The 25,992-nt window shown below is 36.7% G+C and overlaps 1 protein-coding gene across 9 annotated transcripts in view; it reads right to left on the reverse strand.

The window, feature by feature from the left end:
* Positions 1–3,459: 3,459 nt before the first annotated feature.
* RNF38 (ring finger protein 38) overlaps positions 3,460–25,992 on the reverse strand; it is a 123,607-nt gene continuing 101,074 nt past the window's right edge. For all 9 annotated transcript variants that reach the window (XM_029201376.1, XM_029201375.1, XM_029201371.1 and 6 more), the window contains 8 exons: positions 19,241–19,408; positions 17,858–18,028; positions 15,680–15,841; positions 15,072–15,178; positions 13,611–13,695; positions 9,956–10,077; positions 8,298–8,397; positions 3,460–6,875 (listed from right to left, as the gene is read on the reverse strand). In XM_029201376.1, coding sequence (XP_029057209.1) covers positions 6,813–6,875; positions 8,298–8,397; positions 9,956–10,077; positions 13,611–13,695; positions 15,072–15,178; positions 15,680–15,841; positions 17,858–18,028; positions 19,241–19,408 — 978 coding nt within the window. In that variant the 3' untranslated portion in view covers positions 3,460–6,812. The remainder of the gene's footprint in view (positions 6,876–8,297; positions 8,398–9,955; positions 10,078–13,610; positions 13,696–15,071; positions 15,179–15,679; positions 15,842–17,857; positions 18,029–19,240; positions 19,409–25,992) is intronic.

The raw sequence follows: 25,992 nt of genomic DNA on the forward strand, positions 1-25,992 counted from the left end.
CCATTCAGTTGAAGACACACAGAGATGCAGGGGAGACGTGAAGACCCACGTATAGACAGGCAGAGACTGGAGTTTCGTGTCTACAGGCCAAAGAACTCGAAGGAGAAAGAAGCACTGAAGATTCTCACTCGGAGCCTCCAGGGTAAAACAAGGCTGCCAACACCGATTTTGAATCTCTGGCCCAAAAGCTGAGAGATTAAATTTGTTCTAAGTCACCAAATTTCTGGAAATTTGTTACCGCAGTCATAGAAAACTAAAACATTAAGACCTCCTGATTCTGAAGCTGCCTGGCCTAAGCTGGTGCTTAATAAAAACTTGTGTAGCATAGTCTGTTCATAGCAGACTCCTTAGGAAGGACTTGGATCTCTCCTTATTTTGTGGGAAACAGGAATTGACTGACCTTGCACTTTTTCCTTTCTGATTTGCTCCCCCAACGAAAATTTAGTAGCTTGGATTAGATAGAGGATCCAAGTTTCTTCTGGATATTGTGGAATTAGAGTAAATGCAATCTACGTTCCTCCTCACTGATATCAAAACTGGGGCATTCTGAGCCTGAATCGCCATAGATTGAGGTACATTTTTTTCTTGGCAAGGCTGGCTTTGTTTTGGTAATGGAGGCAAGGTTATTGTTCTCTGATTTAGCTGAAGTCCAGTATGAACATATCCAAAAGCAGACGGGGAGAAAAAGAACTAAAACATGTGGACACCATATTGCTTGCACTGACTACAGAAATGTCTATTATTACCAGGATTACGTTGGCACTGTCAGAAACCTACTTGGCACATGTTTGGAGAACTCTTCTTTATTAAAAGATAATAACTACCAAGAAGGCTGGATAATATAAAGCTTATTCTCATCTAAACCTGAAAGTACTGTGGTAGTGGGAAGAGGGAAGCTGCTTTAGAATCTCTTAAGTTTACTATTAAGGGAGGGCTGTGGGGAAGGGATTCTAACACTGAAAGGGAGGCTAAGAAGGCAGCTGGTAAACACCTTTACTGTATACCTGGTTGGGTACTGGCAGAGTGCTGGGTGTGGGCTGTAGGTCCTTCTATTAACCAGCCGCTATACTTTGTTTCCATGTGTAGACCAAGAACCAGAGGTTTGAAGGGAATGTGGGTTCCTTCCTCCTAATTCTCTCCCCCTTTGTAGTGAGAAAACATCCATACTGATTCTGCAGCATATTTCCAAAATATAAGATGACATTCAGTATCCCTTGCTGTCACTATGTTCATTTTTTTTCCTTCAAATCTTTCTTATTCCTACATCTCCTGCCAGTTTGGGAGGCAAGAGATAGCCACGTGAAAAAGGTTAAGAGCATGTGCACTGTATGTAAAGCAATCTCAGCTGGGATCCACCCCACCCTCTCCGTGTGGGTTGAAAGTTTCTTACTCTCTTCAGAATGCCCAATTTTCTGATTGGCAAGTTAATCTTTTAAATAGGTATGAATCCTGAAGGTGCTATAAGCAAATGTTTGATTTGGGAATTAACTGACAAACAAGGAACTTTGTTCTTGAATGTTAGCCAGGGAAGCTATATACGATGTTCACAGGAACTAAGTCTGGTTTTTACGTATTTATGTATTGAATATAGCAACGAGTTACATTCAACTCTACAAAGAGTAAAATATTTCTATCATACTGTAGTTTATAAAGGCATGCAATGAAAACATTAAGAAGCCTTGGGCTATCAAGAGTAACCTTCAATTATTTGGAAACCAGATAACCTGGCATCTAGATCTGTCCTGTCCAACATGGTAGCCACCATCCACATGTGGCTATTTGAGCATTTGAAATGTAGCTAAATTGAGATGTATTGTAAATACAATTTATACACTGGATTAAAAGACGTGGTATGAGAAAATACAAAGTTATCTCAATAATCTTTTATACTGACTACATATTGAAATATTTTGGGTATGCTAGGTTGAATATATTTTTTATAAACTGTTTCTTTTTATTTTTTAACATAGCCACTAAAATTTTAAAAATTATGTATGTGGCTAATTACACTTCTATTGGACATCCTTGTCTATACAGTTCATTAGTCTGAAACACACAGGAGACTTGAAACATTTGATACTGATCTGACCACATTCAAAAGAATTTTATCCTGTGGTGCAAATCAGATCTTGTGATCTAGTAAAAGTTAACTGTAGCCAGTGATGTTTAGTTGGCACATTTGAGGATTAGTATTATCAAAATGTAGTTAGAATAAGACTAAAAAGACTTGTAAAGGGGGGAAATAAACTGGCAAAGATAAAGTCCTGATGAAGAGTAGTTTAAAGGACCTCTATTTGTTGTTAGCAGAAAATCTGTGGAGTCCAGTGGCTTTCTAGGACAGCTCTCTTCCACACAGTGGCTCAGGATCCAGGGATGCCATCAACATGGCAGAGGAAAAGAGAGCTAGCTTTTAAATGCTCCCCCATGGCCTAAGCTTATAGTCCTTTGGTCAAACCCAGCTGCACGGGCCTCGCTGCCTTATTGTAGGAAGGGGGATGGGAGAGAGTGCATAGGTACTGACTGGGCAGTAAATGCTTCTGCAGTAAGACAGTACAAGTTTTGAGTCATTCAAAGTCCAACACAAACACTCACTCTTTCAAGTATGCTGGGAAAATGAGGGAAACAATCAGGACTTAGTCCCTTTTCTGAATGCTTCTGTCAAGGGTGGACTGGAGCCAGTCTGAGGGTATCACCTTAAGCCAAAGGACTGCTTCCTGAAAGAGTGAGAATTGGGATCTATTAGCCTCATATTTTTTTTTGGTATTTTACTTCTACTTTCAGCATATATATAGACTGCTTTACTTTCTTCCTTTTTTAGTCAAAGGAAAGCAATTACACAAACATGTATGGAAAATGATAAGCAGAGGCTCCCCTTTCCATATTATATTGACAAGTCAGACATAGCTAATGTGAACAAATCTGCCCAATTATCTTTTTTTTTTGGTTTCCATAGTTTATTTTTTTAAACATCTTTATTGGAGTATAATTGCTTTACAATGTGTGTTAGTTTCTGCTTTATAACAAAGTGAATCAGCTATACATATACATATATCCCTATATCTCCTCCCTCTTGCATCTCCCCCAATTATCTTTTGTACTCTTATTTCCTACATCTTATAGTTGACATACACAGAAAGAAATCTAGCTGCCCACTTATGTAACCTTAATGTTCAATAAGCTTATACACCATGTGTATGCCTACACTCAAGCTATCTTCTTGGCCTTTGTAAAGATATAAATATGTACCATATGAGTTACAATGCAAGTTGCTTTTATGTTTCTAAGTTGTTTATACACAAACACAGAAACAAAAATCTGAATTACTGCCTAAAAGTTAAATCTGGCTGCTAGTAGCTCAAGAGCTCTATCTTCCTGTGAGAATCCCTCTCTACACCCCGTCCCTCCAAACATACACAACCCCTACCCTTCCCTAACACAGTAACACCAAACACAACCGAATGTTTTAAGTGTACATCATACATTTATTACCAACAACCCTCTCAACTCCAAAATTGGGCACAGGGATTAAAAATAAAAATTCATTGCACTACTTAGTAAAGCATTACTAGTAACTTTCATAAAAAATGTACAAACTTTGTTAAAAATTTATCAAGCCTTCAAATGATTTGGTTACAGATATTTATAATACGTACATTTAAAACTATGTTAACTGATACAATGGAGTATGATTTGAGGAAATGACTCAGCAAATGATTCCAAAGATACACCCCTGTAAGCTTTCATAATCTGAAAGAAACAGCAAAATGAGGTAACCAAATGTACCAACAGGGGGAAAATAGCTTTCTAACAGGCCTAAAGATATCTGTGAAAAATATTCTCGTAAGTGAGTTGGTAGATCTCTTTCAAAATGTTATAAGAGGCCCAAATATAAGAATCTTAACAAATCACATTTCAGAGAGTGTATAAAATCTAAATATGCTTTCACGTTTTCCAGATTTTGCTCAAAAAAATTCAGGACAGAAAATCCTAATGAGATCTTGATACCTGGAGGACTTGTTTTTTGTTTTGTTCTGTTTGGGGAAGAGGGGGCGCTAAAAACAAACAAACAAAGATGGTATTTCATGCATAGAAAAACAGAAAAACACAGCAGAGTTAAGGTGGTAAAGCCAAAATTGTTTTAGGAGGAAAGAGGAAGAAGGCAACAAACCAACATCTGCCTGCTATCTGGTGCATCACCCAAGGTGTCAACAGCTGGGTATGAATCAACTGTTCTTTCTCTTCTGCTAGCCACAAAGTTGCTCACTGTGGCTAGTCTAGTCTAAGCTGGTTCAGAACACATGCACGTATGCTCCTAATATGCACTAACCACTTAATAAGCAAGTCTGCACACATCCTTAAGAGCCCCATGCAAAGAAGACATTCCCAAAGACAGATCAGTCACGAGAGTGCAACAATTCATTCAGGACTTTACCAAAACAGACCCTGCTGCCTCCTAAATTGCCAACAACCTCTCAAAATTTTAATGGAAAAGGGGTATTAAGAATTCGTCAGAGGGAGGGAGGAAAGAGCTACTTTTCCTAGTCATTAGTACAATGTGCCTTGTTAATTAGGTATCTATATAAATTAGAAAAAGTGCTTTACTTGCATGCTTCAATAAAATGAATACTGAGTGTAATAGTGTTATGTTAGATCTGTACAGATATAAATTTTTTGCAGCTATATAAAAGTCTATGTATAAGATGGGCTTTTGCCATTTTAAACATGATTTCTTAATTAAAAAAAATAAAGATTAAACTATACGTGATTTGTAATGTAGCTGATTATTATGCCAATAATTTTGGTCTTTAACACACTTGATTCATCAGGAACAGGTGGAGGATATTCTAATGATTTAAAAGTAACGTGCATTTTACCACTGTTTAGATGTATTTCTGATGCACTGACAAATACAGGGGCAAACAGAAGGTACACAAAATCCTACTTGTATGACTAGATAGAGGCAACAGTGTCTGGAAAAGGGCAAAATTGTGCTTCTGTGTGAATTGACTTTACTGAACTCTAAGCTGTGATGAGCTTATAGAGTCTTCAAGGGAAGGCAAGTAGCACGGCAGTAACAAGTAGTTAACACTGAGTAGAAAACGGACACAGAGCCAACTGAAAGCTGAGTGAGGCTGGCAGCAAGTCATTACAGTCCCGACTGGAGTTATGCAGCTTGTGCTACTGCAAACAGAGCAAGGACATCAACTGCAGGAAGAGGCAATGTTGAGCACACTAGAAGAATGAGAGAGGAATCCAAACATTGCTGGAAAAATGATTTTAAACAATCTGAATTATGCTCAATGAACCTGTTAAAAAAACCCACACAGCTATGTATTATTTTCAGATCAACTAAATGAAGGTCAATTCCTGTTTTACAGCATTATTTTTTATACAAAAATCAAATCTTCATTTATACTGCAAGTATTCTGGACACCTGTTAAATTAATCTTTTTCTCATTCAAACAAAAATTAAAAAGAAAAGCACATCAGGTCTAACGAACTTGAGCTGTCACAGCACTTGATCTATCCTGGAAATGAGGATTTCGATGAGAAGCACATTTACTGAGGGGAAAAGAACTAGACAACTTTCAGAACTGGAGCTTGGCAGGACAGAAATATAGTTTTCTGAAAACAATTTAGTTGCCTATGGGAGCTTGAACAAAGAACATATCAGAAGTCAAGCTGAGTTAACAGATTTTGTTCTGGTGGAAGTAGAGGAGGTGAGACTTCATGGGACCAGTGGTATTCTTAGAAATATATTACTCAAATATCTTCAGAATAGACTACAAATCTAAACATTAAAAAAAAAAAAAAATCACAAGTACTTCCGGTAAGAAGCTTACTGGAAAGGTAAAGGGAAAACAAGAGAGTATCAACATTCAAATCATTGATTGAAATGCTAATATTGCTAATTGATGATGTATGATATTGCACCTTCTTTTTGGAAACAGCAAGTTGGAGATTTAAAAATTTCTTTTTCACAACAGAATGAAACTATCAGGTTCATGGAGTGAGAATCTGTTACACTTTTTTCCTTAAGTGACCCACTTGGGATCACCAACGAAGAGAAGGTGACAGCTGCCTGAAGCAAAGGAAGAAGGCTTTTCTCATTCCATTCATTGGGAGGGAAGGGGATGGAGTATTCAATGCTTATAATTGATGCACCCTTATCAATCAGTGTGCAACAGCAAACACAAGGGAAAAAACCAGTGTACAGTACTAGTGCTGTTTAAATAACACACCAGATTATACATTGCAGCATAATTAAAACTACACACACATTCTTGGTACATGCTGGTATACAGGATCTCATACACACTTGAGCTACCATGCCCTCACACAAGTAGTTTCACACATTCTCTCTCACACACACACAGATACATTTATCACCAACAGTCATACGCTGCATTCATTTCCACTCACAGTTTCTGAAGGCTCTATATAAGGTAGATTGCTATATCATCTGGAGCTACCACTTTTTATAAAAGCACATGCTAAAAGATCACGTCCACTGTAATCTTGCAGCAACACTCGGAATGATCACACGAAAACCAGGGAATGTTAGTGCACACACAAAATTAAGCTAAAGAAAAAGTCTTTGGAGTTCCAATCACACGGTTAGTATAACAATCCCATAATTGTGAAGACTAATTGTAAGCTTTTATAGTTGATTAAGTCACACAGTGCAAAGAAAGGTCCATTGACCCTTTTGGTAAAGGGAGGGCTGGAAGCCACACAGATTAAGTTCAATGGATAGTCCATATATACATGTGATGAGGAACACCCAAGTTAAATTTGTGCTCTTAAGTTGGTCATTCTGAATCCCGATGCACTTCTGAAGCATCAGCTCGGCAGATTGGGCAAGTACGATTTGCCTGAAACACAGAAGAGAAAACTTGTTTGAATTTTGACTTATACGGTGAAACATATTAAAAGCAATAGAATTATTTTTACTTTCCACATAGTTTTTACATTCTTTGTTTCTTTAAGAAGGTACAACGCAATCATTTAATCCTTTAAAATATACTCCACAAACCTCAAAAACAATAGCCTATGGATAATTTTTTAATAGGTCCGTTTCAACATACAGACAAAACTACCCATCACCAGTTTAGACAAATTTAATAACTGGCTTAAAACTCCATCTCAACAAATGGCACTACCATTGGCTGTGCTGCTAAAATCAGAAACATTAAGCAACACCTGCTCTCTTACGTTCTACGAAGCATTTTTCATCAAATACGCTCATTTTTACGTTATGACAGCTCTCAAATCAAGTACTCTTCTTTTCATCCAACTTCTACTGTTTCTTCTCCATCTGGCCCAGAACATCCTTATTTCATCTCTCTGTCTCTCAGAAATTATCTCTATTCCATTCTCCAAACTGTGGCCGTGATCTTTCTAAAACATATCCTCTCACATGTTTTCAGGATCAAGTCCAAACTCCCGCACACTTCACAGTGACTTTGCAATAAGCCGGCTCCTGGTTTTACGTCTGAACCCCTCTCTTCTCTTGCCTCTCTCCCTCACACTCTAGCCATCAGCCACATGGAACCTGTGATTTTCTGGTCATTCTCTGTTCTCACATGTCAGGGCTATGCATATATAATAACCTCATTTTTCTAAAAAGTCTAGACTCTTTGCCTTCAAGATTCAGTTTGGACTAAACTGGGTACCCTTAATCTGTGCTCACACAGAGGACTGATTCTATTTTATTTTAACTCATCTGTCTTCCTCACCAACCGTGAAGTTATCTACGCCAGTATTATCATCTCCTACTCAGAATAATCTAAAACAAACCATTAAGTTTACTAAATTATTTTACTTCATCACATTTTTATCCTACTATTATAAAAAATAGAAAATAAGAAGTCCCTGAAATAATTTCACCCTGGCATACTATTAGAATTTGTGTCTTTGGACTCCCCCCGACCCATATACACAAAGGAGAAAATGGTCAGAATTATGTAAAAGCACTAGAGGTTTATTTCTCATGTAAATCTCTGACAAAGAACCTCCAGTGAGGTCCCCTCTAAACTCTTAGAAGGAAGTTAGGACATATTGATTATCAAGGACAGAAAACCCATTTTCAGGTTTTGCTCAATCACTCCCACGCTGATGACTGTAGTTCATTTCTACTGGTCTTTTCTCTTAATTTGCAGAAATCATACTGAAAGCTGTGTTTCAGTTTTGTCTCCTTAATCACCCTCCACCAAACCATGGACTTACTCTACATGAAACTATGATGCATAAGAAAGAAAATGCGATGTCATTCTCTTCAGATGCCATCATTTTACCTTAAGCCATTTGTCGACACACTTGGCATGGAACTCGTGGTTACAGGGTAAAACTCTAAGTAGCTGCCTTGACTCAAAATCACACATGCATACTACACACCTAAAATAAAGCAAAAAGATTGTTTAACCATAAAACCAAGTGGGGTTTCTATTTTGTTACAACTATCGAAGCCTACAAAACCAGTTACCATCTCACTTATCAAAATATTTAAATTTTAAAACAAAATAATCTATCAATACCTCGAAAAAAGCATGATATTAAGAAATTTAGTAGGAGTGCTTTGCTTTACTGAGTGAGAGATCATCAAGAAAATTTCTGGCTTAACATCCAAGACAACCTTAATACTGAAGATACTATTATATTCAACAAATGGGGTTGGAACAGCTGGATACCCATATGCAAAAGAATGAAGTTGGACCCCTACCTCACACAATATATGAAAATTAACTAAAAAATGAAAAGCCTAAATGTAAAAGCTAAAAACAATTAAACTTTTAGAAGGAAACACAGGAGTAAATCTTCATGACCTTGGAACAGGCAATGGTTTCTTAGAGATGGTATCAAAAGCACAAGAAACAACAACCAGAAAACACAGATAAACTGAACTTCATCCATTAAAAAAAAAAGTGCTTCTAAAGATGCCAATCTATAAAGTGAAAAGACAACTAACTCACAGAATGGAAGATATTTTTGAAAATCATAAATCTTATAAGGACTTATATGTATAATATGCAAATAACTTCTACAACTCAATAAAGACAACCCAATTAAAAAAAGGACAAAGAATGTGAATACACATTTCTCTAAAGATATATAAATGGCCAATAAGTATAGTAAAAGAGCTCAACATCACTAGCTATCTGGGAAATGGATATCAAAACCTCAGTGAGATACCACTTCACTCCCACTAGGATAGCTAGAATCAAAAGACAGACAATAACAAGCGCTGGTGAGGATGCGGAGAAACTGAAAACTTCTATACACTGCTGGTGGGAATGTAAAATGGTATAGCCAATTAGGAATGAAATGATACAGTAGGGGGCTGAGCCAGGGTTTAGAGGGTTGGGGAGAAATGAGGAGTGGTTACTAATAGATGAGGCTTCTATTGCGGGTGATGAAAATGGTGTAAACTTGATTGTGATGATGCAAATCAAATTCAGAGTTGCAAAATTCTATGAATATACTAAAACCCACTGGATTATACACTTTAAATGTGAATTGTATCTAGCAGAGTTGCTATTAAAAAAGATACTATAATAAGGAGAATCTTCAGGTAAAACCCTCAAATTTTACAGGTATGAAACTTTTCAATCTAATATAATTCTAGTGTTTGAATTAAAAACCATAAGATTTCTAGGCCACCTAAAAATCCAGACCAGCACTGTCCAATAGAACTTTCTCAGGTGATAGAAATGTTCTACATCTACATCTTCTGATATAGCATCACTAGCTAGTGCAACTAAAAATTTTAACTTTTATTTTATTTAATTTAAATAGCCCCATGTGACTAGCAACTATCTTACTGGACAGCATAGGCCTAGAGTATGAAATAGTCACTACTTATCTTTATCAAGTTATCTTTGACTTCCAAGCTTTTATTTCACAAAAGGTGGAGAACGAAATTTAACACAGAATGAGGTCAGGAAAATATACTTACAAAGTCTGTTCTGACTGGTGGTTGTTAGGATTGAACCGGTAAGAAGGAAGTTGTTCAATGTCTGCTTTAGTCAGTCCTCGAGGCTTGGCCTCTCCCAGTCGCTCTGCTAGGTTTAACAGGGCCTACAGAGGGAAAGAGAGACATAGCCGCATTTTTCTTTAAATTTTATATTCCAATATATATATATATTTTAAACTACCTTTATTATGGAAAAATTTTAAATACATACAGAAGTAAAGAAATAGTATAAAGAAATTACTTCCATATGCTCATTACACAGGCTCAACAATTCACAGCTACTTCATCTTTTACTGTCCACTCCTAAACTCCAGATTATTTTGAAAGAAAACTAAAACATGGTATTTCATTGGTGAAATAGTTCTGTTTGTTATCTTTAAGACAGTCTGTCAACCTCAGCATTTTGGACATTTGGGGCTGGATAAAATTTTGTGGGAGGTTTTTCTGTGCACTGTAGGATGTTTAGCAGTAACCCTGGCCTCTACAAAAATATCTCCAGATGTTGCTGAATAGCCTCTAAGGGATAAAACTGTCCCCAGGTTGAGAACCACCACCAATCTAAAAACTAAAACACTTTTTAAAAGAATATAACCACACTAACATCATCACACCCCCAGAATTAATAATTCCTTAATGTCAAATACCTCTGATTGTTTCAATTATTTTCAAAACACTTTTTGAAATAGTTTGTTCAAATTAGGATCCAAATAAATCCATGTTACCACTGCTCGACATCTCAAGTATTTTTTTTTACTCTTTTATTTGTTAAAGAAACCAGATCAATGGCCTGTAGAAATTCGCAGTCTGAATTTTGCTGACTGAACCTCCCCATCCCTGACTCATGTGGTTTAATAACGTTCCTTCCTTGTCCCCTGTACTCACTATAAATTGGAAGATTTTACTATTTCCATCATAAGGCTCAGCATGTCTAGTTGTTATGTTAGTTAGCACTGATGGAACACTGCCTACATCCATTAACTCATTAAAGATGGCAAAACGGTAGTATTCTATCACTCTTTCTTCATTAGATGAAATACTTCTACACTGATCAGCTGCCTCATATTAAACTATACTCAGTAGTTTAATTTACATAAAATAGGCAGGATAAGACCAACGAGTTTTTCTTTTATTTTTTGAAGTATCACTTATGAATTCATGGATTTTAACACAGTTGATATGTTTCAACACATTGCAGCTATTATGCTTGATTTTACACTAGTACCTCCTTTCTCCCAGTTTTCAATGGCTCTAATTGCTCATTTGCTTTATCCTACAATCAGGCAGCCATGTGCATGCTGCTTCCCCTCTTTTTTATTTTTTTAAGGCTGCCACAGGGTTAAGAGGATAGGTAACAAAGAAATAATGATGGGCAATGAGAGGAATAAATTTAATTTCCCATAATATCAATAATCAATGCTGTGATAACTGTGTTTTAACATGATGCTGCTGCAACACTGCTTTTGGTGCAGCTTTATTTGGAGAATTGTGTCTTCTAAATAAATTGCTCCCCCTTCCCCACGCATGCCCCTAAGTCCTTCTAAATGCTAGTAGATGGTAATTTGTTAAATTTAATTGATGCTGATTACAATTAGCTATAAAGTTTATGATAGAGGTGATATATCTTTTACACCTATATTTTATATTCTATAGGACACTAGGTCAAGTAATATAATTTACAACCATTATTTTAAACCCTTATCGGATGGAGAATGTAATGATAATTGAGCCCTCAACAAACCTACATGATCTGAAAGCAAGACAACTGAAGGCAGGACATGATTAGTATGTATTGTTTTATAAGACCTATGAGAGCAAAAAGGAGGGACAGACTCACATAGACCTGGGAATGGGCTAGAAATGCCTTTCACAGAGGTAGCAGGTTTTTAACTCGTTCTTGAAAGATGGCCATGTGCAGGAAGGGGGAAAAGTTCTTAAGCAGAAGAATCAAGGGGAACAAAGGCACTGAAGCAAGGATGTATAGGGCAGACTCAAAAAATGGTGAGTACTCTGGACTAGGGTGTGTTGTAGGCATGTATACTATGGGACAAAACCAGAAAAGCAAACAAGACTATTGACTGAATTAAGTATGACTTTGCAGAAGATTAAACATAGTCAACCCAAAATACAGTTTAGAAAGGGACTCCTGGGACTTCCCTGGCAGTCCAGTGGTTAAGACTCCACGCTTCCACTGCAGGGGCGCAGGTTTGATCCCTGGTCAGGGAACTAAGATCCTGCTGCCACATGGCGGGGCCAAAAGATAAAAATTAAAATTAAAATTAAAAAAAAAAACAAACAAGAAAGGGACTCCAATGCCAAACACAAAATATTTTTCTTATACTAGGATGGTATGTATCACTGTTTTTTTCACTGATATGTATAACAAAGAGCTGTCCTTTTCAGCAACATGACTTATGACTTAATTTTAATACAGAATGCCTAAAGGATAACCAACTCCTTTTCTTACTACTCTGTACAAAACTAGCATAAACAGTGTAGAAACAGGAAATTATTATAGCCCCTTTCTCAAGAAATCTGAGAATGCAATCCAAAGGACACTGCATTGTGACTGTATATGCAGAAAGTAACATAATGGCATTTTAAAAATTACAAAAGGACATAGATAGCATTTGGCCTGATCTCTTCCACATGCAAATAAAAAAAAAAAAAAGGTGCTGTAAGACTGTGTTTGCGTATGTGTGTCTTTCCTCCCTGTTCCCAGGTTCAATTCACCTAAAAAAAATGAACAAAAAAACCCTGTTCCAGTATTCATACTGCATAAATAGAGACTCATAAATAGAGTGAGGCTGGGGTAAGGCAGTACAAAAACAGTCACATAGTCACTCACATTCAACATTTCCAAATCCAAATGTGCCTTCCAACCCTTAAACTGTCTGTCCTATTCCTAACCTCAAATAATATGACAATGTCAACACTGTCTATTTGCCCCATCATCTTTGAGTTTGACTTCTGCACAAGCTATTGTAGTCCTTTTGCAAAGCATCTTCTCTTGCAACCTTCCCACTCATAACCCTGACACTACCACAAACCATTCAATGATCAAATCCTGTTGATTCCAGTGTTAAAATGTCTTTCAAGATGTACTCTTTTCTATTTGCAGTTCCCATAGTTCAGAACTGGCATGGTTTCAGAACATCCACTCATAATTCACCATTTTCTTTTACATTCTTTCACAGGAACTGTATGTAATTCTAATAGAGCACCAAAGTCTATCTTGTTATCATAACTGTGTGGTACATGCTGAAATATCTTTAAGGATGAACAGTATTTTTGATACATTTGTATCTTTTCTTTTTTTTTGTGATACGTAGGCCTCTCACTCCTGCAGCCTCTTCCACCGTGGAGCACAGGCTCCGGACGTGCAGGCCCAGCGGCCATGGCTCACAGGCCCAGCCGCTCCGCGGCACGCGGGACCCTCCCGGACCGGGGCACGAACCCGTGTCCCTCGCATCGGCAGGCGGACCACCAGCCAACTGCGCCACCAGGGAAGCCCACATCTGTATCTTGAAATATACAATGGATTTACCTAATAAATGTTTAATTAGATCAATGAGTTGAATAGCACAATATTTTTATGCGTACAAAATTCCCCAAAGTAATTCACATTTCACCTACTAACCTCATAATTTTCTACTTCTCCATCTTCCACATCCAATTCAAAACTGAAAGTTGGGCCCACTGCAGGTGGCACTGGAAGCATTGATCTGCAATGAAAATAAGCAACACAAGCATTGATAATGCATTAATACATCATTTCAATGAACAGGATGAGAAGAACAAGGCCAGTGCTAAATGGATAAAGAATGGTCAGTGTTGATCAGTGACAACCTTTTAAAGAAACTGACTTCACTAGTAATAAACAATTAAAAACCGACATTAAAAAAATACCATTCACAACAGCATAAAAAAACATGAAACATTATGGATGAATTTAACTAAACATGTGCAAGACCTGTATAATATAAACTGTAAAAATACTGCTAGGATAAATTTTAAAAGATGAATAGAGAAATATACCATATAAGTAGGCCAGAAGACTCAATACTGTTAAAGATGTCAATTCTCTTCCAAAACTCACCTACAGATTTCATGTAATCCCTACCACAATGCCAACTTTTTAAAAGTAGAAACTGATTGCTGATTTTAAAATTTATATGGACATGCAAAAGACTTTAAATAAAATCAGTTTAAGAATGAAGTTGGGAGATTTATACCATCTGATTTTAAGACTTACAATAAAGCTACAATTATCAAAATAGTATGATATAGGCACATGGCCCTCTGGTATAAAGACAACATTCCCCAGCCTTCCAAGAAGGTAGTTACAGACATGAGACTAAATTCTGGCCAATGGGGCGTAGGCAGGAGTCACACATGCAATTTCTAGGAAGTTTCCTTGAGAGGAGGCAGGTAAGCAGAGAGATCCATCTTCATTTTTGCTAGCTGGAATGTGGATGTAATGGCTAGAGCCTGAGGAGTCATCTTATATCATGCAGAGGAAGCCATAAAATTCTGAAGATAGTAGAACCATTCCTCAGGGTTATGGAGCTAACAAACCATGTTTGAACTGCCTACTTCTAGACTTTATTACATGAGAAAGAAATAAAGAATTGTCATATTTAAGCTATGGGTGTTTCTGTTACAAACTTAATCCTAGAAGAGTATTTCTAAGGCACAAAAATACAACTTCTTTCTCCCTCTTCCTCTGAGAGAAGTAGCAGCATCAAATGATCGATAACCAAAAGAAGGTGGCAAGTGATGCCAGCTGTAAAAGAGGCAAAAAATGTAAACTTCTCTATCTTTTGATTTGTTAAACCTATCTTCTGGCTCACAAATTTCTCCCTCACGCCCCCCAACTTCTACCTTGTCCTTGCTCTTTCTTTCACCCTTAAATGGTCCCCCCTGACCCCAACCTCTTAACAGCTGAAAGAGGGGGGGACCTCTTAATATTGTTAAATAAAAACAAATATCTAACACACTCTAAATTAAATATATACCACACAGAAATGTTCATAAAGGAAAGAGAATCTCAAAGATGTCAAAATTCAGAACTCATTAAAATAAAAAAGACAGAACTTACAACACATATGGCAGTAAGCTGGGATGATAAGGGGGAGGTGGTATTGGCTGCTGGGATCGATATCTACTACGTCCTGTGAGCCTCCGAGGCATAAATGGAGGATAAGACTGTAGAGAAAAAAATGGTAAAACAATTTTAAATCATTCTACGTTCACAACTTTTTAAGCTGTCGAATAAAGTCTCTTCTTTTTTAAAAACCTAGGAAGTTTACTGTTCAAGTGGTATTTAATATTTCTTAAATGTTAACACAGATGCGACAGCTTGTTTAAAACGTACACTTAGGTGTACTTCTAAATATAATTTTCCAACTGACTGCAAGAATACATTTAAAATTCTAAACATGTAGAGTTATACTGAAACAGAACTCGAGGGGCTTCCCTGGTTGTCCAGTGGTCAAGACTCCGCGCTCCCAATGCAGGGGGCCCGGGTTCCATCCCTTGTCAGGGAACTAGCTCCCACATGCCACAACTAAAGATCCCGCATGCTGCAACTAAGACCTGGTGCAGCCAAATAAATAAATAAATATTAAAAAAAAAAAAAAAAAAAAAGAAACAGAACTCAAAACAAGTAATCAAGTAATAAATTAATAACAATGAATGAAAACTTACTACTCCAAAGGAAACCTCCTGATGCAAAGGATCATGTGTTAAGAACTGCAAAGGAGCTGATGGAGGCAATGTTGGGGGATGGGCTGATGGCGGGTAAGTAAAACCTCCTACAGGAAGATGTTCTCCTAAGAGTTCCACTTCGTTTTCTATCCTTTGCAGAGGCTGAGGGGTGGGAAAAAGAAAACTAATATACTTCCAATATTTAGACAGATTGTGCCTTATAGTAACAAAAATCAAAAACCCCGAAATACATCTTTAAGGTCATGCATTTCTTGATGTTTACATCAATCTAAATTCATACATGTGGACATACAGCCTATAGTAAAATCTTACTGCCTTTAACTGAATTTCAGTAAGAAAATCTCTCAAACATGTTATTAAATATTTCTTTCACTATTTGAACGTTCTTTAAAAATGACAGAAGGAAAGACAAAAAGTCATGTAGTAAGCCAATTATATGAAAGTTAATATTACTTTAGTCATGGCACACTGACCTACATCAGATTTTCAGAAACAACCTTTAACAGATGAAATCAAACACAGTACATATTGTAAATGAGAACTAAATAAGGCTAAATGGAATAGAACACAGCAGGCTGTACACTATAGTAGAAAGTTTACAGGCTTTGGCATTAGACAAACTCTTGGTACTGCAACTAATGAGCCATGTGGCTTATATATAAATTACTTATAATCTGAACCTCAATACTATTATCTATAGAACTGATATGTTCACAGCCTACTTAAAAAGTGTGTTGTGAACACTGAGACAATGCTCAAAAAGCACAGAGTGCTATGCAAAGCACATTTGCTATAGATTTGCTTATTCTGGATATTTCATATATATGGAATCACATACTATGTGGCCCTTGTATTTGGCTCCTTTCACTTAGCAGAATGTTTTCAAGGTTTATCCATCTTGTGTTTGTGTAGTTTGTGTATCAGTACTTCATTCCTTTTTATAGTTGAATAATAATCAACTGTAGATATGCCATGCTTTATCCATTCATCAGTTAATGGACTTTTGGACTGTTTCCACTTTTTGGCTATTAGGACATTTTGGGGATAATATTTTCATTTTGATTCTCTTGGGAACATACATTCTTAAATGTTAGTCTAACTTCTTTCCACAGTTAGAAAATGGCAACACAGTATTCAAATACAAGTAACCGCTAACACTTTACTTTGGAAGCTTATGTACGCTTGATTGAGGAAGTTTATGTATGCTTGTATGATGACTAAATTTAGTTTTAACCTTGAATTCCCAGGTACGGGAAAAGCTTCCTAAGGAACATCCTGGCATGAATCCTGTCCTGATTCTAATAAAAGATTTTTTGGTAGGAGTAACTTTAACTTTTCAGATTAGCCAGGTAACCTCACCTCTCACCTCTGCCTGAGACCGAGCATGGGGCATAAATCCTAAGTAAAAGATGGTCAGGCTCTGCTAGAGTAACCGTCAAGCTCCTTTCACAGGGCCAACCATTTCCACTCCAGTTCCACTCTAACCATTTCTATATGTTCTTTCCCCTATTCTCCCTTAATGCCTGATGGTTCAGATGGTTCAACTTGGCCTGTCCAAAAAACAATGGGGTCTTCTTCCTGTGTCTTTCCTTCCACTGATACAGTGCTTACCTCTTCCAGCCCCGTGAAATAATATGCCTCTCAGCTATATTCCATCCCCAGGACAGAGTTAACTATATTAATAGACTATCTCATATACTTTTCATCAAAACACAGTAGAAAACCAGCCTTTGGAAAAAACAGTTGAGGTTCAAAGGATTAATTTACTTGCCTAAATGAATATAAATATTATTCTAACGAGTATAAATAATTCTATAATATTTTCATTTTCCATTTTAGAAACACATGAAAGGAAAAACCAGACTGTATTTTTTTTAGATTTACTTCCCAAAGGACTGCAGATACGAAAGAACAAATTTGATTAGATAAGTGACATATCAAATAGCTAGAAAAACTTAAGAAGCCAAGATAATTCTAGATAAATTATATCTATATATATTTGTATCAGTGGGGATTCCTTAATTCTTTTAAGAACCAGAGAAGTGCCTAAGTTATAATTTTTAAATGGTAACAACTTACATCTACTGAATTAATCTGTCTTTTAGGTCTAAACATTCTGTGAAAGTTAAAGATATAAGTAAGAGTAGAGATACCTACCGATCGTGACTGCTGTGTTTGAAAAGGGACAAACTGGCCTGGAGGTGGCAAATGAGGAGGGTGATGGGGAGAAAGGTGAGGAGGATGTAAAAGAAATGGATCGCTAGAAATAAGGGGTGGAAACGCAGCGTATGGTACTGGTAAGTGCTGAACTGAACATGCTTGAAGCATCTGTAAGAGAAACCATTATTTTTTGTTAAAAGTATTAGAATATATAATTAATTTTAAAAAACCTATACAGTGAGATTGAAATGTTGCTGCCGTATCCCTCCCAAAAATCATACCAAAATGTTTTAATAACCTATATTAACAATGAAATACTAGTGTATTTTGCATCTGTTAGTAAAATAATGGTAACTAGTAATTATTCTGGATCTTATATAGTTCTTATAAACCAGTCAAAACACGTACCTTTTACTTAAGCTTTTGTAACACCTATGAAATGGAGGGAAAGTGCTGCATAGGAGAGGAATCTCTTTCCACTTGGTTTAAAATATAGCAGATATTACTACTTTCCAAGAAGCTCTCCTTTTCAATCTTGTAGATTTTATTTCTAAGAGCCCAACTCACAACTAAATGCTTTATGGTCTCTCAATATTTTAGTCTGCTAATTTAGAACACTGGTTCTATAATCTATTACTGAGAAACCAAGCATGGGTAAATTAATCTGTTAAATTGGTGTTGGTATTTGTATGTATGTGTTTGTTTTAATCTCAAATTCAAACACGGGTATTAGGATTATATTAAGATTTAGCAAAGTGATTTACTTTGAAGACATTATTGACCTTCGACAAGTCATTTAAATCCTCTGGTTTTCAGCAACCTCATTTTTGAAATAAGGAGGCTAGACTGGGGGCTGGTAAAGGATAAAGCATAGCTTGTAAGAGGCAAAAAGAAGTGAGCGTGAACCCCTGTTTTCTCAAGCTAATTTTTCTCTATGATATTAAGCAAGTCATTTTCAGTTTCATCAGGCTTCCTATAGTGAGGAATAAGTAAGACCAAGTATTCAAAGTGCCTGTTAAAACCCAGTAAGTGCTGAGACTATTAATGTTGATCACTAAAGTCTCTGAGACTTTATTACTAACCAGTCCAATATCCTATGTTAAAACCCCAAGCCCAGTCTTTATCAAGGTTTAATTATAAAGTGCTGATATGTGAGGAACATGCTTTGACCTTCAAAGGCTATTAAAATATGTGTAATTTAATGTAAAAACGTATCAAGTTTTAAAGCTAATTTTATTAAATTGTTACTGTACAGGTGCTATTGAAATTTCTGTTGCAATAAAATTGCCTTTTTTACTCGAAACTGAAAAGGTACAAGTCTCTCAGGTTTTGCTTATATAACACATTTAGCCACTCTAAAGAAGGACTGCACAGACTTACTGGAGGAGGCACACTACAGACAGGGAGGTGCTGTCCACTGAAAACCACAGAGCATCCTGGGACCTGTTGTGTACTGCAAGCAGGGATGTGCTGGCCTGTGCAGAGGGGAATCCCATGTGGTGCCACTGTTGTTACTGTGTAAGAAACAGGAACGGTGCCCTGATGGAGCTATTAGGAAAAAAAAACAGAACATTAGAACTTTTAACTGTTTGGATAAAACATCAACTATTAAAAATTAAGATCTGGGCATTTATTGATTCTCCTCTTCGCTGCACATATTTTCACAATGTACTACAGTTTCAACCAAAATATTCTTATCAAAAGAAAAGAAAGGTGACTGTTTCAAGAGTACTATATTACCCAGTGACCTGGGTCTAAAGTCTTCCCTCAAAAAGACTTAAAAAGTCCAGAAGAATAATGAATTGCTATATTAACTCTTCTAGCCTGCTCTTAAGAGCAGAAAATTTTTCTAAAGAGGACATTTGGAAAAATGAAACATATCTTCTAATGACCTGGTGACATTCAACAGAAAAAAAAAACTTTGTTTAACTGCAACTAGTGAAACAATGTAAAGTATTGATAGCATTTTTAAAAAGTTAAATAATTTCCTTCTCTCCTGGCCAGTTTTATTCCCACCCTACCTATCTGGAAGAAATCAATATTAATAATGTGTTCTCCCACATCATTCTCCATGAGTATATAAACATATGCTAGCATGATTATCCATGAACTATTGTCATGTTTGGTTTTGTTCTTAACAGAAATGAGATATTACCCTGCAACTTACTTTTTTCAATTAATATTGTAGATATCACTTCAAGGAAATTAGAAGCAATTCATTCTTTTTGACACTAACAAGATATTTCAAGTACACTCATCACTTTAACACAGTCCTATCATTTATATACTAGTGGACATTCAAATTGTATTCACTCTTTCTACCAATTCAAATACAACCATAAAAAATGTCACTGAACTTATATCCTTACATATTAGTTTCATTTATTTCATAGGGGTGACTGGGTAAAGGGGTGAATGTATTTTAAACTTTAGCAAAAGTCTGGATGAATTAAGTCACAATCCCAACAGTAACAATAGGACTCCCAGCACCTCCATTCCAGGTAGATGTATTTGCATTACAAGCATTCTTACCTACTAGAAGAATGGGGGAGGTGAAAAAAAACAATATCACAACCGGCTTGCTTTAAATTTGCATTTCTCTGATTAGAAAGGTTCAACATCTTTTAATATGTTTATTAACCATTACATATTTATGTAAATAATCTATATCCTTTGCTCACTGCCCACTTTCTACAAGGTTGTCCATTAACATTATAGTTTGGCTTTCTAATTAGAGATACGTGTAACAAAAATATTTTCCCAGTCCATGTTTTATCTTCTGTTAAACCCTTTATTTAATGGTAAATAAACCCTCCCTTTTCCTCTAAACTGAAATACATCTTTTTTCCATCAATAACTTCCCAAACATACCTGGATCTATTTCCTGCCAAATTTGTGCTGTGTCACTTCTAGTATCTTACTAGAAAAGTTAGTAGCTAGTAAGACAAATTCTTCTCATTACCATACTTTCTTTTCATTTTATATTTGGGCCATTTTCACACATTTATTCTTATGTAAATAACCTTAAGTTAATTTTATCCAGTTTCAAAACCCACTGGAATCCTAATTTATATTAATTGTATTAAATGTTATTTTACAAAGGACATAATTTTATATTACAGCTTTTCATTGGAATACATGTCATTACATGTTCACTACTACAGTACTGTACCTTCAAGAAATTAGTTTTCTTCATAAAGATTATATTATTGTTATTAAATTTATTCCTCAAAATTCTTTTGTAAGTTTGTAGACTTTGTTATATTGCTGATAGATTATTTTTCTCTATTTCCATGTCAAACTGCCTTTTTTCTTCTTCTTCTTTTTTGGCCATACCACATGGCATGTGGGATCTTAGTCCCCCAACCAGGGATCAAACACCTGCCCCCTGCAGTGGAAGCTCAGAGTCTTAACCACTGGATCGCCAGGGACGTCCCCACGTCAAATTGGTTAAGTGCTAGTAATGAGAAAAGTTACTAATTTTATGTTTCTCGAATCTAACAATGTTATCCAATTTTTTAATTCTAGTACTTTTAAAAATTACAATCTCCTTTTCTATGTATACAACTATATTTGCTAAGACTCAACACAATTATTTACTCGTCTTTCTGCGTTACTAATGAAGAACCTTCAAAAATGATGCTCACAGGCACCTATCTTAGATCTGATTTTAATGGATATGTATACAAAATCTTTAATGTTCTGGATTCTAATCCTTTCTCAGAAATAGTATTGTGAATATTTTCTTCCAGACAGTGGCTTGCTTTTTCACCTTTAAAATACTGGCTTTTGGATGAGCAGAAATTTTTTATTTTAATGAAATCCAGTATGTTGGTGTTTTACCAAGCAGCTAGTACTTTATATATCCTGTTTAAGAAATCTTTGCCTACCTTATGAAGACATCTCTTTTCTTTTCTTTTCTTTATCTTTCACATTTAAATCTAGAAACCAACTTTATTTTTGTGTACTATATGAAGTAGGAGCCAAAGTTCAAATTTATCCACATAGATATCCAGTTGTTTTCACACCATTACTGAAAAAGACCTTCCTTTTTCTCCTGGAATTCCCTTGGCATTTTTGCCAAAAATTAAGTGACCAAAATATATGTCTAAGTCTATTTCTCACAATGAACACAAGTTCTTTAATTTATCAACAGTTCTCTGTATAGTTAGTGCTTTTCCTATGTCTTAAAGAAAGCCTTCCCTACTTAAGGTCATGAAGCCATTCCCATTTTACTTTCTTAAAAGCTTATATTGCCATTAACATTTACATCTTTAATCTACCTGGAACTGACATTTGTAGATGGTATGAGATAAAGGATCCAGTTTCATGTTTTCATTTGGATATCTAATTGTCTCAGCATTATTTATTAAAAATTCTGTCTTCTCCCAACTCATCTGCAGTTATATATCACATATAAAGTATTCTTAAATCTGTTAGTGTATCTCTGAGCTTATATTCTATTTCACTAGCATATTTAATTATTCTGGCAAAAATACCTTCATATAGCTTTATAATTAGTCCTAATAATTGGAAGAGCTACTCTACCCACCTTGTTCTACTTCAGAATTATACACCAGAGGTTCTCTTAATTGTAGTGTGCATTAGAATCACCTGGGTTAAAACAGATTGCTGGATCCCTTACCTAGTAAGTCTATTGTATAGTCTGAGAATCTGCATTTTTAACAAATGTCTAGGTGACGCTGTTGCTGCTGATCAGCTGATCCAAGACATACTTTGAGGACCAAGGGGCCTTAGAGATTCTAGACCAGAGCGTTAGTTGGCCAACTATTTCATAAAGGGCCAGAAAAGTAAATACTTTAAGCTTGTGGGCCATCCTGGTCCCTGCACAAAGCAGTCACAGATGACAGATAAATAAATAAGCATAGCTGTATTCCAATAAAACTCTACAAAAACAGCCAGCAATACTCTGCTTTTCCCTGCTCTGGATAATCCCAGGTCCTTTAAAATGTCATAGAAATTGCAGAATCAGCTTCTCAAGTAACATCAAAAAACTTACTGGAAATTTACTTGGGAGTACACTAATTCTACTCACCCTGTCAGTTTTGAAAGCAGTTTTTACAAATTTGGATCTTTCAAGCCAAATCTTTTAGTATTTAGACAGTTTTACAATCTTCTACATAGAGGGCTTGAACATCTTTTACAGATTCTTAACTTCCTTTGTATTATTTTGATTTTTCAATTTTACTTTCTTATTTGCATATTTATTACGGGGAATTTCAAACATGTTCAATACCAGTATACTGAACCCCCCCATATCTAGCACATAGCCTCCAAAACCACAAAACCATATATCCAATCCACTCCCATCAACTTCTCCCTTTCCTGTACTTTGCTGAAGCAAATCCCAGGAACCTATCACTTCATAAGTATTTCAGTACTTATTTCTAAAAGACAACACTCAAAGCACTCAAAGTTTTACCATTAATTATGCTGTTTGAAATAGGTTATGTGGAACAAACGTAGAAGATGGCTGTGTGGGAATACGCGGAGCTAGCATCTCCCCACAACTAGGGCACCTGCCAGCTGCTGGTGGGGGACTCTGATGGCAAGGAGATGGGAGGAACCCCAAAGTGAACTAGTAGGATGTAGGGGGACTGAGTGGGGAGGAGAAGTGCAGGCCAGACAGGATCAGTGCCCCTGAGGCCAGGGAGATCAGGAGAGGCAGGTGGGAGGGGCCCTCCCAGACCAGAGGAGCAGGAGAGGTGGGAGGGAGTTTGCCCCACCCACTCGAGCCCAGGAAGCCTTCTGGGCTCCCAGGTGAGGTCCCCTGCCCTCTGAGACCAGAGGTGGGGGGCATACCTGGGTTCTTTCTGTTCCTTGAGCCTAAGCCCCACCCCCCACAGTCTTTTCCAGCCCTGTGGGTCCTAAGCATTGGCCCCACCCACCACCCAAACCTCACCCTTGCTTAGGCCCCGCCCTCCACAGCCAAGGCCTCCCCCCCCCACCTTTTTTTCCTTTTCCCCCCTCCTTTTTACTACTGTGGTACTGATGTACCTTCCAGTTGTTGTTTCATCTATATTTTTATTTTTATATTCTTCCTAACATCTGTTAGTTTCCTAGTCTAATTTTATTTTTTACTTTGTTATTGTGGTTCCCACTGCCCCAACTGTGCCCCAGGCAGCTTGTGGGATCTTGGTTCACAAGCCTGGGGTCGGGCTGAAGCTCCTGCGGTGGGAGCCCTGAGGCCGAACCACTGGACTAACAGAGAACCTCAGACCCTAGGGAATATTCACCAGAGTGAGGTCTCACAGAGGTCCCCATCTCAGCACCAAGACCCAGCTCTACCCAACAGCCTACAAACCCCGGTGTTCGAAGCCTCAGGCCAAACAACCATTAAGACAGGATCACAATCGCACTCATAAAAAAAAAAGAAAGAGAGAGAGAGAGAGGATGCAAAAAAATATGTCACAGATGAAGGAGCAAGGTAAAAACCTGTAAGACCAAATAAATGAAGAGGAAAAAGTCAATCTACCTGAAAAAGAATTCAGAGTAATGACAGTAAAGAAGATCCAGAATCTCGGAAACAGAATGGACGCACGATTGAGAAAATACAAAAAATATTTAACAAAGATCTAGAAGAACTAAAGAACAAACAAACAGAGATGAACAACACAATAAATGAAATGAAAAATAAACTAGAAGGAATCAATAACAGAATAACTGAGGCAGAAGAATGAACAAGTGAGCTGGAAGACAAAATGGTGGAAATAACTGCTGAGGAGCAGAATAAATAAGAATGAAAAGAATTGAAGACAATCTCACAGACCTCTGGGACAATACTAAATGCACCAACATTCAAATTATAGGGGTCCCAGAAGAAGAAGAGAAAAAGAAAGGGTTTGAGAAAATATTTGAAGAGATTATAGTGGAAAACTTCCCTAACATGGGAAAGGAAATAATCACCCAAGTCCAGGAAGCACAGAGAGTCCCATACAGGATAAACCCTAGGAAAAAACACACCAAGACACATATTAACCAAACTAACAAAAATTAAATTCAAAGAAAAAATATTAAAAGCAGCAAGGGAAAAACAAAAAAAAACATACAAAGGAATCCCTATAAGGTTATCAGCTGATTTTTCAGCAGAAATTCTGAAGGCCAGAAGGGAGTGGCAGAATATACTTAAAGTAATGAAAGAGAAAAACCTACAACCAAGGCAAGGATCTCATTCAGATTCTACGGAGAAGTCAAAAGCTTTTCAGACAAACAAAAGCTAAGAGAATTCAGCACCATCAAACCAGCTTTACAACAAATGCTAAAGAAATTTCTCTAAGTGGGAAACACAAGAGAAGAAAAAGACACACAAAAACAAACCCAAAACAATTAAGAGAATGGTAATAGGAACATACATATCAACAATAAACCTGAATGTAAACAGATTAGATGCCCCAACCAAAAGACACAGACTGGCTGAATGGATACAAAAACAAGACCCATATATATGCTGTCTACAAGAGACCCACTTCAGACCTAGGGACAAATACAGACTGAAAGTGAAGGGATGGAAAAAGATATCCCATGCAAATGGAAATCAAAAGGAAGCTGAAGTAGCAATACTTGTATCAGATAAAGTAGACTTTAAAATAAACACTGTTACAGGGCTAAGGAGGGACACTACATAATGATCAAAGGATCAATCTAAGAATAAGATATAACAATTATAAACGTTTATACACCCAACATAGGAGCACTTCAATACATAAGGCAAATGCTAACAACCACGAAAGGAGAGATCAACAGTAACACAATCATAGTAGGGGACTTTAACACCCCACTTACACCAATGGACAGATCATCCAAACAAAATAAAGAAGGAAACACAAGCTTTAAATGACACAATAGATCAGACAGATCTAATGGATATTTATAGAACACTACACCCACAAGTGGCAGAATACACTTTCTTCTCAAGTGGACATGGAACATCCTCCAGGACAGATCACATCTTGGGTCACAAATCAAGCCTCGGAAAATTTAAGAAAATTGAAATCATAGCAAGCATCTTTTCTGACCACAACGCTATGAGATTGGTAATCAATTACAGGGAAAAACCTGTAAAAACACAAATACATGGAGGCTAAACACTGAGCTAGTTGATAACCAAGAGA

Source organism: Monodon monoceros, unplaced genomic scaffold, assembly GCF_005190385.1.
Source record: "Monodon monoceros isolate NGI ecotype Baffin Bay Population unplaced genomic scaffold, NGI_Narwhal_1 Super_Scaffold_5, whole genome shotgun sequence".
Taxonomy (NCBI): Eukaryota; Metazoa; Chordata; class Mammalia; order Artiodactyla; family Monodontidae; genus Monodon; species Monodon monoceros.